Below are 14,327 nucleotides of genomic sequence, written 5' to 3' on the forward strand. Positions count from 1 at the left end.
GTCACCCCTTCTTCAAATGTCAGCTGCGCAATCTCAACGGCTAGTAGCCGCTCACGCGTCACTCAAGTGATGACTGGACACACGCCATGTAGGACTGGAGCGCCAATCGCTCACGCGCATGCCACCGACCACGTCAAGACCAGACGCACCGCTCCATCTCACTGCCCAAACTCCGATCGGACGCGTCAGGTCCGCCCTAACCGAACGCACCCAGCGTTAGGTCCTCCTTCTGCTCATTACACGCCACCCATGTCAGCGTAACGTCCACCTGTGACCGGACGTACGCCCTGCGCGTTCGGTCACTTTCACTATGCTGAGTTCGGTCGCGAACCAACAGAGCCTGGAGCGCGACCAACAATTTATAAATGACCGAACGTTGACACCCCGAGTCCGGTCACAACGTAACCTGCGTTCAGTCACTGTTTCACAGTGAAAAACACCTCCTTCACTTCACCAACTTCTCTACCCTTGCTCAATTGTGCCAACCACCAAGTGTATCACTTTGTGCAGGTGTGTTAGCATATTTTCACAAAATATTTTCAAGGGTGTTAGCACTCCACTAGATCTAATGCATATGCAATGAGTTATAGCATCTAATGACACTTTGATAACCACATTTCGATACGAGTTTCACCCCTCTTAATAGTACGGCTATCGATCCTAAACATGATCACACTCGCTAAGTGTCTCGATCACCAAACCAAAAAGCTCCTATCAAGTTTCACCTTTGCCTGAGCTTTTTGTTTTTCTCTTTCTTCTTTTTCAAGCCGAGCACTTGATCATCACTATGGTCACATCATCATCATGATCTTCACCATTGCTCCACCACGTGGGAATAGTGCTACCTATCTCATGATCACTTAGATTAAACTAGGTTAACACTTAGGGTTTCATCAATTCATCAATACCAAACTAGAGCTTTCACCAGGCGCGCGGCGCGAGCGAGGGCGGCGTGGCCAGGGCACCCGCGAGCAGGGGCAAGCAATGTGTAGGGTGAGTGGGTGACACGGACGGGGTCGGCACGAGCGAGGGCGGGGTCCATCCATGAGCAGGGGGGCACAGTGCGCTGAGCGATGCGGGCGACGCGGGGCAGGGTCCGTCCGGATGAATGGACGCCCTATAAGGAGCATTATCAGGTTTTTTTGGTAATGCTTTAGTTAGGCGTCCGTTCGTCCGGACGGCTTCTCCCATTAAAAAATAGTAATGCTTCGTCAAGGTGTTTGTCCGTTTGGATGGCTTCTCCATTAAAAAAACTAGACGCTCGTTCACCCATCATGGCCTTATCCACCGTGCCCAACTCCACCGCACTCGTCTTCCTCACCTTGGTCCGCGCTTCGTGGCTGTCGTCCTCCATCCTCGGTAGCTTCGGCACTAGTCCACCGCCGGTCTGGCCGACATGACCTCCCATCGACCAGATCGGGAGATCCACCACTGGTTGCGGCCCTCCTCTACCCCGACCAGCGCGACCTCCCATCTCCCCCATAGCCGTCATTGTCCTCCTGCCCACGCGCTCGTCTTCCTTGCCTTCCCTCGTGCTTTCAAGGCCATCGTCCTCCATCCCTCGACAGCTCTAGCGGCCGGTCCGTCGGTGGCTTGGCTGATGTGACCTCCCATTGGCCGTCGTCCACCATCCTTAGCCGCTGCCTTGCCAAGCCATTCATTCCCCCGCTCTACGCTGTGTCCTATGGAAGAAGGGTGTGAAAAGCGCATGTTGTAAGCCTATGTTTTAAGTGTTTTCAGATGTTTTCATAGGTATGTTCCATTTTTTTATGTGGATGTTGTAGAAGTAGATCGAGATGTTGCATATGTTGCAATGGTTGTACAAGTATGGTGCAACCTTTGTTTCCAATGTTTCATCTGTTTGCCAGATTTATGTTGCAAGTGTGTCTATTTGGATGTTGCGTATGTTTCACACATATGTTGCAAGTGTTTTATCTGGATATTGCGTATGTTTTTGCAATGGTTTTCAAGTGTTTTTGCAAGTGTTTCAGATGTATGTTTCAAATGTTCCATCCACCTTCATATGTATATTGCAAGTGCTGCATCTGAATGTTCTAAAAGTAGATCAGGTGTTGCATCTCCTTCTTGCCTTTCTGCTTGCCTCGCCTCGATGTCTCCCTCCTGGCACCGGCTGGGCATCCCCCGCCCCCTCTCCCTCTTCTCGATGCTGGTGACGTTTCGGGGCGGCGCGGGCCCCGTGTGGTCGCGCGAAATGGTGCGGGAAAAGGACTATAGGCACGGAGCGTTCCGGACGCCCCGACCATCAGGACGTCTAGGCGCTAGCAAGCCCGTTCCTTTGCTCCTCATGGTTAAGGGCTTCATGGATAAGGGCCTGTTCAGATTAGATCCATTAATTTTAACAGATAATAGATAAAATTAGCACATATGGATAAAAAAGGTCCAACAATAGACTTGCTAACTAATAGCAAGTGGAGGTGCTAACAATTAGTTCATAGTTGATGAAGAGCTGTTAATAGATGCTAACAGTTCATATACACCTCTAGCCAACTATCCAATCACCTATTAGAAGGTAGATCCAAATTCCAAACAACACACGGTTAACAATTAGCTAATAGTTTATAGTTAGTAGCTGTTAGGTAACTAACTTTTAGTAATTGGGATCGAAACAAGGCCTAATCATTGTATTTAACTATTTATATATGATTTTGTGTGCTCAACTTTCAACATTTTGAAAGAAAAGTTTCAAAAATTCAAAATGTGCTTCAGGTTTTTCTAAAGTTGTTCATATTTTGTGAATAATGCTGGAATATGATATTTAGGGCCTGTTTGTAACTGCTTCGCTCCAGAAACTCCACAATAAAGCTGCTCCATGGTGGACTTGGTAGAGCAGAGCAGTCCGAAACAAGCCTTTGGTAGAGCTCCCACTAGCTTTAGATTCTTGATGCACGCACTATCTCTCTCCTCTCCTCTCAAAGAGCCAGTCCAAAAGAAACTAGCTCCACCGCCTCTGAGAGAAGGAGGGACGAGAGAGAAAAAGAGCTTATGTGAACAGCCAGTGGAAGCTGTACCAAAGGGGCCTTAAGATGTTGCAATAGCATTATGGAAGCCCATGAAAGGTACTCATTTCAAAATACTATATGAACAATAAACTGTACGCATCTGTGTGCTAAACAACATTATCGTGAATATTAGGGTAACACAGCATTATGTACGTTTTCTGTACAACAATGTGAGCATAATCACCATGTCAGAGGTACACCACATAACTGCAAAGCCTGAACAGAATATGGCACCCATCCCACACTCAACATTTTCTTACATGAGGTGCTCCCTAAACACACATTGGACAAGAGTGAAATACAAGTGCTACCGTCACATCAACAATCCCAGTTAATTACAGTGTTTCCAAAACAACCGTTCTTGGGTGTCATCTTTCTAACGCTGTCCTGGATAAATTGGAACGTGCCTGGAGAAATGTGAGCTCTGTCCATTGTATTTACCTTTGGCGCCTCCAGTATCGACCTTGGAGGCGACAAGGCCCACTGCATTGCCCAGATTGCAAGGGGGCGCATATATATCAGTGACCTGTAGTGACCGTCAATTGTCCATGCTTCTGGAGTTTGGAACCAGTACCTGAATTTGTTTCAAGGAAATTGATTATTAATTATTAGCAGAATAGATCGAATGAAGTGGCTCCATTTCTGTTACGAGATAGATTGATGACTGTACCAAATCCAAGAAAGTGTGGTACCCATAAAAGAACTAAATCTATTGCCAAGAACAAACAGAACATTACAATAAGTGATCCAGTTTTACTTAAGGACTGGAGGGAAGCTATGATTTTGAGATTTAAACAGCTATTTGAAGAAACAAAAATAGGCTTTATATAGTGAGTCTCGAATCATAATATACCAAAGGAGAATGCACAATAACATCAAAACCCTTTATGACTGTCACACATTACTTGACATTTGGATATCTCAAAGGAACTATGTGAGAATACATTCACATTACTGTACATCTCAAGTACTCCCTCCACCCAAAAAAGAGTGCAATTCTAGCTTTTTCCAAAGTCAATCAGTTTCAAGTATGACTGAATCGATAAAAAAAATATTTCCTTAGATTAATCATGGAATATGTTTTCATAGTAGAGAGACATTAATGTTGATACTATTTTCAATAAACTTAAGAAAATTTTACAAGCCAATCCTAGAATTGTACTTTTTTTAGACTGAGGGAGTATTGGGAAAAGAAGCATTACCCATAGCCCTCTTCAGACCATCCTGCTATATAAATGCCTTCTGCAGTAGTGAAGGCCTGATGCTCCATTCCATGGAGAAGCATCGTTGCTGCTAAACTATATGTTACTCCAGTCCAGATTTCTCTTGACTGCATACAGGTTTCATCTACCTTCCCATTTGGATGCATACCATTCACGGCTCCCATACGTCCTCCTTTCACCCTCATCACATTATAGTCAAATATTTTCTGAAGCGTGCATTTTATCCTATCCTCATCAAATAGAGGAGGTAAACCTGACGATGCTGTATACCATTGTCCAGCCAGCTGATCTGCCTGGATGGAGCGGCTATTATAACTTGTACCACTGTCATAATTGAAGTATGAACCATTCCATAACCTGGCTTCAAATACAGATTTAGCTTTTGCAAATCTTGTCATGCACCTCTCAGCATAATCATCATGTCCAAGGCTTCGGGCCAGTGCCGCTGCAGCTTGAAGGGCAGCAAGCCAGAGGCAACCACAATACGCACTTACTCCTTGAACTGTCCAAGCATCGTAAGTTTGATCAGGAAATCCATCATTTTCAATCATACCATCACCATCATGATCAAATTGTTCCATGTATTCCATAGCAGTACAGACTGCAGGCCAGACATCCTTGCCAAATGACTTATCACCTGTTGCAGCAAAATCCCTGTAAATCTGAAGCACGAACTTGGGATTAAGATCTTTCCATCTACTTGTATCATGTATGTTGTAAGCATTCAATTCATGCCAAGGATCATGTGCTCCAAGATCATGGGCGACAGCACCGATTACTTTACGAATACCCCAGGTACCATCAGCAAGAAATCTGACTCTTCTGTTATCTTCCCGCAAAACAGCTCTAGCAAAATCACGTTGAATGCTCAATTCAATCTTAGGAAACAGATCCAAAAGAGCAAAGGAGGCATAGAAGTGTACATCATAGGTGCACCACATGAAGTATTCTATTCCTTCAAGGTACAAAAACTTCCCAACATTTTCTTTGTCATCGATCTCATGTGGGTCAAAACCGATGAGTGGAACTGTAGAATTGCATGTGATATCATGAAATGGCAAATTACTGTCTTCTGGGGGACTTGGATTCAACTTGTTATCAGCATCAGACACCAAAGATTCACTATCTGTCACGTACAGAAAAAAAAATGATTCACTATCTGTGAGTAACAAATACAGATACAAAAATTGTAAAAAGAAGACCAGAATATTAGTAGTTGTAAAAAATGAATATGTAAAAAAATTAATCATTTTTGTATTATCACCTTCTAAGAGAGAAGATATAATCAGACCAAAAATTGACCATCCAAAATATCAGAACAATGGGACTTGTATGCTCAGTGTGCTCTTGGATCAATCTAATATTATGTTCCTCATTTCTTTGTCCAAAAGCAATTTGATCTTTAAAAACGACTACACATCAACAAACACGCACAACTTCAACACAAAATTTACAAGCAACGCTTTCATTGTTACAGAATGTTTTTTTGGTGAACATGGATCAATGAAGAAAACGCAATTCACATATTGCCTATTAATTTTATACTGTTGTCCAAAAGGCACCACTCAAACAGAAGGTAAACGGAGGATGATTTCTTAGAAAATACTAGGTTAATTATTGCCGAAATCCAGTAATGTGTATACCAATATCATTCAAGCTCATTGTGTTAGTTGCAGACCTAAATATGGCGAATAGGACAAAATCGGAAGGGTAAAGTGTAACAATATGCAGAGATTAGTACCAATCCAAACGGTTCCACCGGCAACTAGGAAGTACAGCTCATTAAAGAGTGTAATCTTGTACCTGCAAGAGTTAAAGATGATAAAGTACATACATCTTACCATGCAGATCAAAATCTAATAATACCAAACTAACTCATATGGTCTCTACAGAAAATATAAAGTACAAGCATGAATTTCACATAATTGATAATCAGGAAGTACAAATATGTCAGAAGCAATCAAACCAGTGGAAGTCATGCACAGCACAAGCACATACCATTCTGGAAGCCTCTCATCTCGGAGAATCGGGGTCTGCCACTTATCAATCGCTTCTTCCCAATGCTTATACTCTGAAAGTCACATTAATAAAGCAAATTTTCTCGAGTAAGAAAATAAATAGTAGAGAAATAAATACACCACAAATTAAAGGAAGCAATAGAATTAATGAATGAATCAAACCAGAATATTCAAATATGAGAGGAAAGCTAAAAGGTATAATCATCATATGTTAAATTCATGACACGACTTGGGAACAAAAGTATATGTTGTGTAATATATGTTTACAGGAAACATACTCATCAAAGCGTCCTCTACCAAATTGACGGCTGATCTTGGAGAAGTTCCATAGAACTTTGTATATCTCCTGTTAGCCAGCATGAAATAAATCTTATTAAAGTAGCAGAAAGCTAGGAATCCAGGAGTTTTGCAATCAATAATACAAACCACATCACTACAGATACCTTAATGAAAGATAGAAGTATTATCAATGTTTAGCTCTTGTCAAAAGATAAGCTGATTAACAGACTATTTACTATTTAGAGTCTATGCACTGCATAGTAAAAGCTGAATGGCAAATGGAGGAAAAGATTAACAGAGTGCAAAGACTATTCCCATTTGCATTGCCCAACAACTTCAAGGTTTGAATGAAAGGAATCATAAAGTGTTTTTAACAAGTGCTCTGAGTTGTGTCGATCTTGGATGCGTCATGATTAACAGTTGTCACCAAATAAAAGTTAGGAATAAAGAACTTACCTGTAGTATGTACTCCCCTTTTTAAACTTAACCTTAGGAGAAGACCAAGCCAATGCAAATACAACTGTACATCTTCCATGTGGTTCAACCCAGGTGGAAGCAGAAACTGCTGCACAAACTGTATCGCCCAGCAAACAAGGCATGCTGGGACTAGCATTGAAATTATCTCGGTCAAAGGAACCATCCTTTAAACAATTAAACAATCAGATGGTATGATATGCACCCACAGTCATCGAAATGGCAAACGTTTGGTTATTTCAAAACAGTTCCACAGAAGGTTAGCCTTCTATGCATACAATAATCTTATCTAAAACAGGGAATTACAGGCAGGGAAAAACAAGGAAGAAAAGTAAAGATCACCTGGACCATTGTGCCCCACATTTCCCTAGCAGTAACAGAACTTTCTCCAGAAAGCCCAAAAACAGGCAATACTGTGACATTTACATTTTGATTTTCGCATGCCGCAATTGCAAATGTTACAGGAGGATTGTCATTGGCTGTCCTGTGATGTTATTAATAGAGAATCAATGCTAGTCTTTAAGTAACAAAAAAATCATGTTGGAAAATATATGCAGAAAACACCATGTATTGAGCCATAGTTTCTTTATTTTTTAGGCAGAGTATGGATGACTTTAGATCAGCTATAAGTGCTTAGTTTCAAGATTGGACTAATCTGAAATATCCAAGGAAGTTCGCCAAAAGAAGAATAGAAAAAGAGTGATCAGTTGTTGACTTGCTTGTGATGTAGAAGAACACCAGAAACTCCATTTTTTCCTCTGCATGTCAAACAGAACACAAATCATTTCACTACATGGAGCACTGGCAATAGAGAACATATTAAGCTTTTGTGACATCATACGAACATGAATGGCTCATTTACGTGACCCCCACAATGATGTGAAAGTCCTCCTATAGAATTCTAGCATAGCATCAAGAATAGAACATGATCAGATCCAACATATCATAAAATACAAATTTGGTGCGAACACCCAAGGAAAAGTAGTAGCTAGTACCGCCCAAGTCATCAATAGGCTAACTTTTGCCCTTTCCTTTCCAGTATTCACTAGCTGCAAAATATCAGTAATAAAAGTAAGAATGATGCCCTTGCTCGAATTGGAAGCTAGATCTTGGAGGCTGCTGTTCATAGCTCGAGGTCATGTGTGTTTCTTTGTTAAACTGTGAGTGTGTTGGGCTTGTACGGATTCTAAAACCCTTTCTTCTTAATATAATGATACACAGCCAGCGTGCTCGAGAAAAAAAAGGTGAAAAACTACAGTTAATATTAAAAAAATATTTGATCAAGGGGAGAGATATCCCCTTGACTTTAGTCTTAAGAAGGGGCCCACCGAACCTGGGAAACAAGCAGGAACCTCACGCACGCACGCTTCTTTGGCGGACGCGGAACCATCTGCGTTGTTTCAACCAGGGAGGTGGCCACACAACCATGCAGCACCAGGGATCAAACCCTGGTGGGGAGCTCCACACCTCATGTGCTCAATCACTGTGCTATCAGCACGTCTAACTACAATTAATAATGCAACAATAGTCACAGTTTAGTGACAATGCCAGTATGCCTCAGTGATTAAAGAGAGTTATGGATACTCTCACCGGCTCCATAAACATAAATAAGTTGGTATGCAGAGAAACATAGGACTATTTAGAGCAAAGATTTTAGATTCACAGCTATATGAAACATAAAGTCAATGTTGTTTTTTCATCAAATTTACTCTGGAAAAGAAAATGAAGACTTACAGTATATACAAAAACAGAGGTAGGAAGACTGCTCTCTTGGTAATCATGGGGAATAAATGGAGATATTTGACGGCAGGATACTTTCAGTTCAGGATCTGGCTCACCTTTAAACCAAAAGAATAATAACATGTGAACCTCATTGCATGTTTGCAATATTTTAAATGGTGTGCTACTTATTGAAGTAGTTAGCAATTATTCATCCTTGCCCAAATGAATATTTTTACAAATCTTTAGAAGTATCCTTCAAAAGTGACCACTGGATGTTCTGGGTCTGTTTCAGGAATTATTTTTATCTTTCCAATTTTCAATAATGTTTACTTTTTTCTATTTTTCTGTACGTCTGAATTTTTGTGCGCAATTAGTATTGACCTAGTGGGAATGGCCGAAAAAACGAATATAGATGGAGCAGTGGTAAAAGAGATGGTGGAAATTTTGTGATAGTGTGAAGGAGATTAGATCTCAAACTAATAGCAAAATAAATCTTTTCTCAGAAATAATAAGCATCATTACCATCATAAACAGTCCATGCTCGAGGAAACAAAGCATGATATGTTGAACGATCGCCCTTTAATTTCCAGTCCCAGGACGATATACCATCATCAGTAGATTTCCTAAGGACCAGAAAATTGAATAGAGGATAATTTCAGGTTGAATTGGTACTAGAAAAAGGAAGAAAGAAAAAGAAAGCTGGATGAACTCTAGGAAAGTATAAATTAACTGAATATATACAGTGATAAGACTAGAGCAATTAAAAGGCGTACCCAGTGCAGAGAGCTCCCGCTCTGTGCGGGGTCTGGGGAAGGGTGTCAGTGGCAAGCCTTACCCTCGCCTGTGCAATGCGAGGAGACCGCGACTCGAACCCGAGACCTTCCGGTCACAGGCGGTAAGACTAGAGCAATTCTCTTTCAAAAAAAATAAGACTAGAGCAATATCTTGATATCCTACCATGGACGATTCATACACCCATCCAATCCTATGCACAGAAATATCATGTACAAACATGTGGGCCATACCACCACTAAAGCGGAAGAATATTGTTTGTGTGTTTGTCTCTAAGTGCTAGAGCCTGGCTATCGTGTGGGTGTGCAAGTGTGTCATGTCTTTGTACTGAACTTCTCATCTTCTTAATTGAGCTCCTCTTCTTAATTGAGCGGCAGACCTCCTGCCTTTTTGTTAAAAAAAAATCCACCATAAAGCAGAAGAATACCCTTCTCCCATAAAATCCTGGACAAACCATATATTTCCTCACCAAACTCTACTTTTCTCAAGCACCCCATAAAAATCTCTAACAAAAATCCACCACCCACAATAAACACATTAACTTATAACGATTTTTAGTCCTATAATTCTCCATTTTTCCTAGCAGAACTTTTACCTACATCTAACATAAATACTTTCCATGGTTTCATGCCATTCCCTATTCATCTGCTAGTCAACACCACCAAACAAAGCTACAGAAGGCTATGGCATAATCAGGCTTGGTCACTGCCTAACGAGGCCACTTTTCCCTATCTCAATTTCACCATAAGCAGCACATATGAGCTCAGTAAAATAAGCCATCTGTGTGGCATCGCAGCATGCCACGCAGTGGCATGGCCAACAGCATGGATGCATGGTATAGACCAAACATATTGACATGAGAGAGGAACTATGCGGATCAGGGCACAGCTTAATCAGGTGGAAATGTAAAGCAGACATTGCAGTACAAGAGGAGCTCAAGAATTGCTGCTCAGCATGCAGGGTAATGATACGTCCAGTCAACAATACATGACGTTTCAGACCAAGAAAACAAGCTGTTCATATATTGTTCACTTGGGGTAGTATAAATATTTTAATCTGTATAAAATCTGAAAGTATTTACCCTAAGAAAAATAAAACACAATGGTGGCACATTAGAAAATGTCATATCCTTCTTGCAAATAGAAATGTTAACGAAGATTACAAATATGATAAATGAATAGTACATACATCACTTGCACATATATTCTTAGTTGTGAAAAATGACGAGAACATTCCAGAGTTATGTCTATTTTGGGGAAAAATACCAAGCATAAGACAATATAAATTAAATAAACGTGGAAAACAAGATTATGGTGCCCGCGATGAGAAGGATAAATAAGAACATCATACTTCAAACCACCAAGTTGACCAGGGGCCAAAACTGAAGCGTATTTCTTGTTTCCTCCCCGAGTAACAAAGATCTGCAATAATAAGAAAAACATAATGAATAAACATGATATGCTTGTCAGTCAAAATTTAGACTTCATAGCAAAAACCTGCACCAGTTGATTATATATACAAGCAGCAACTTAGGCATGTAGATAATAGTAACATCAGGAAGCTTAGTCAATACTCCAGACAGTAAAGTGAGAATGCTTAGATTTCAAACTGCTTTGATATTTTTGAAAGATCTCAACAAAACAGATTTTTTTTTTCAAGATAACAAAACAGAATTGTGATGTATTGATGTCTCTTTTCAATGAGTTCATAATCTATAAGGGCCAGTTTGGCAGAGCTCCCGGAGCAGTTTACAGGCTAAATCCAGGAGAAGCTCTGCCAAATAGTTTTTTACTGAGAAGTGATTCTTTGCTGATTCTATGAAGTGATTCTCTAAAATGAACTAAGGGGCTGAGAGCTGAAAAAACTAGCTTCTTCCGATTCACTTCACGAACAAAATCACTCTATGCACATAGTTTATCGTAGAGAATCATACGGAATCAATTTCAGTCAAAGAAGCACTTCTCACAGAGAATCAGCTTCCATAGAGCATCTAAAGCAGGAAGAGCTCTACCAAACTGGCCCTTAGTATTGTTATTTTTATCCAGAAGTGCAATGCCAGTCTTGCAGTACAATGAGATTGTTGGCAGGAGTGATCAATCGCTTCAGGAATACTAGAAGATTCAAATCAGCAATTTGATAATGGGAAGAGAACTAAAGGAACGATTACCACAGAGCCTCATTTCAAAAGTACCGCCTACTTCTTTCTACTAAAGTATCAATGGAACAAGGAGGGGCATCTTGTGAAAACAAGCTAAGTGTTGAAAATCAAGTTTGAAGGCTTCAAAAATTAGCAAAGAAACTGTCTGGTGAGTCCATTTTTCTATACCTAATCAAAAGTTTCAAGGCGGAATGCTAGTCTGTTTGCAGAAAGTCTGAAAGGACACACTCGGCATGAAAAAAGTTCACCAAATCTATTTCGTATAATGAGCCAAAATGGTTGGGTTTGAGCATGCCCTCTGCTAAAATTAGTATTTTTTTCTGAAAACTTGTTTTCACAAGCTTTCATTGTAGAATATATATTTTGATTGAGCTTCTACCAAGAACCTCTAGTTAGAAAAATCTAAAGATACAGCAGAAGAGTGACAAAGTTCCGGAGTTACCGAAAATTGATTGGCCATCACAGGTGACATTTCACAAGAACCAGGAGTTATCTGCCAATGCTTGAATTCTCCTCTAAAGCCTCTTGAAATGCTACCACTCCTGCAGAAGGAATGAATGTACACACTAAATGTTCATGAAAACAGAATGACACAAAGGCTGGCTGTAAACCAATAATCACACACCCCATCCCACCAAGAGGTACTCCTTGTGAGGCTGAGGGTCTGTTGCCCTCTCTAGTGAATGGATCGATTGGTGCTTTCTGCCAATTGGTAAGTTGTCAAGCTAAAAGTGAACTCTCAGAATAAAAGATCAACTGTAAAAGAAGAGTAACTTATAAAGTACATAAGGATATATGAAATGTGAAATCTACATATTACCCTTCCATGAGAAGCTTCTTCCCGAATGTATGACCAAAGTCGGAGACCAAGTTTCATCTAACAATCAGGGGGGAAACACATAATTTATAATGTTGACTCCCCATGCATCACTTGAAGACTTCAGCAGGCTTAAGTAACAGAGAAGACAGGTACAACTTCCATTAACAAGGAAAGCTGAAAGCTGCATTTTTCCATACCATTCTAATTGCTTCTCTGAATGTGACATTGAACTCCTTCAATCTATTAGCATGACTACTTAGTTTCCTTCTCCATGCATGCTCCGGTGGTGAGCCATCATCAAAGTCCAGCTGAGCATTCCCAAAAGCAATGATCAATAAGAAATAATAAAGGTAGTCACAGCAGAATTCCACACCATACCCTGGACTACTCATATATTTTACTCAAAACTAAAACAAATCAAATGGGAAAATTTCTCCACAATCTTGTGATGCTTTCAACAAATACAAATGGTTAGGCAATTTGCAGTTTAATTTGGTAAGCCAATAAAATTCTTAATATAGCTATTAATGATGGAGAAAAATACAACTTTTTATCTGCAACAGTCAGTTAAACAACTCAGCATATTCATCGAGCACAACTTCCGAGCCTTTTTATAAAAAAAACATTTCAGAAGACCCTGTATATTAACAATCACCATAAGCAGCAAGATAGCAGAAATAAGATATCACAAATAGATTAGCTCACTAGAATCAGCTTTATCCATCAAATCCTCTATGCTACCAAATTTAGTACCAAGGCAGATATTACAGTTTTGTCATCACTTTCCAATAGGCGAGGCAATGTCTGCAGGCACTAGCGGTTTCAGGACCAATTAAAGGAAGGGGAGGGAGAAGGATCTTACCAATTGCAGCGTGCTCCGGCTCACGAGCTCATCGGCACGCCACGAGCGCTTCCTCCGGTAGAGCAGATTCCCGCTCACCATTCCGATGGGCTCGCTGAAACCAAGTTTAGGGTCCCGGCTAAGCACAGAGCCGAGCTCCAACTTGAAGAAGCACTTGGAAATTATTCAAAGTTGGGAGAAAAATCGTGTTTTTTTTTTCTTTTTGGTGTGTATAGGGAGAACGACACGAAGAAAGAAGCCACAATGTTTGACCCCAGAAGAGTACGATTCCCCCTAATCTGGACCCGAACTAACCAAAGTTCCAAACAGATTTGAAACCAGGAGGACAGGGAACGACTGTAGCTGAGCTTGTCCTATTAAAAGCCCCAAAATCGTACCAAAAGAAATCGCCACGACCACGAATTTACCAATAAATAAAACAAAAAAAACCGGCAAATCCAGCAAGAAGAAACCAGCTGCCCGCCAGAGACGAGGTGTCTACAGCTCGACGGAATTAATGGCTCACCGGCGACAGGACAATCGCCGGTTTGTCCAGGAGAGGCTACGAGAAACCTTTAACCTTTATCTTTATTTCTTTTCTATCTAGAAGAAGACCGTATAGGCTGATTAACAATCCGGCGGTCGCTGTCGCTGCAGTTCTCCTTGCTGAGTCGCCGGGCCGGGACGGGACGGCTAGTCAGCGACGTAGCGAGTGGACGGCGGCGCCAGATCAGCAGCGCAGGTGTCCTCTCCTTGTTCTTTGCAAAGCGAAATCTTTGTTTCCCCTTTGACCCTTTCCGCAGGGTGGTTTGGTTCAATGAAAAGAAGAGCAAAGCAGACGTCTCCTCGCCGGCCGGCGGCGACGACGTGGCCAATTGAAACGCCTGTCGGCGGACGGCAAATGTGCCTTGTGTAGTTGTGTTCGTCGTTGGGATACGCTGTCGGCGGACGGCAAATGTTGTTGCACGGCGAACAAGGAA

The 14,327-nt window shown here is 41.1% G+C and overlaps 1 protein-coding gene across 1 annotated transcript; it reads right to left on the bottom strand.

The window, feature by feature from the left end:
• Positions 1–3,125: 3,125 nt before the first annotated feature.
• Positions 3,126–14,327, bottom strand: LOC136531778 (uncharacterized). Its single transcript, XM_066524421.1, has 19 exons — positions 13,874–14,327; positions 13,369–13,462; positions 12,704–12,814; positions 12,507–12,563; positions 12,312–12,388; positions 12,129–12,228; positions 10,879–10,949; positions 9,259–9,359; positions 8,749–8,852; positions 8,010–8,063; positions 7,860–7,915; positions 7,734–7,772; positions 7,357–7,498; positions 6,997–7,181; positions 6,540–6,607; positions 6,242–6,314; positions 5,985–6,046; positions 4,223–5,369; positions 3,126–3,594 (listed from the first exon to the last, which is right to left on the bottom strand). The coding sequence occupies exons 2-19, from the start codon at positions 13,447–13,449 to the stop codon at positions 3,339–3,341; spliced, it is 2,784 nt and encodes a 927-aa protein (XP_066380518.1). The 5' UTR covers positions 13,450–13,462; positions 13,874–14,327; the 3' UTR covers positions 3,126–3,338.

The sequence above is a fragment of the Miscanthus floridulus genome, unplaced genomic scaffold (genome assembly GCF_019320115.1).
Source record: "Miscanthus floridulus cultivar M001 unplaced genomic scaffold, ASM1932011v1 fs_435_2_3, whole genome shotgun sequence".
NCBI lineage: Eukaryota > Viridiplantae > Streptophyta > Magnoliopsida > Poales > Poaceae > Miscanthus > Miscanthus floridulus.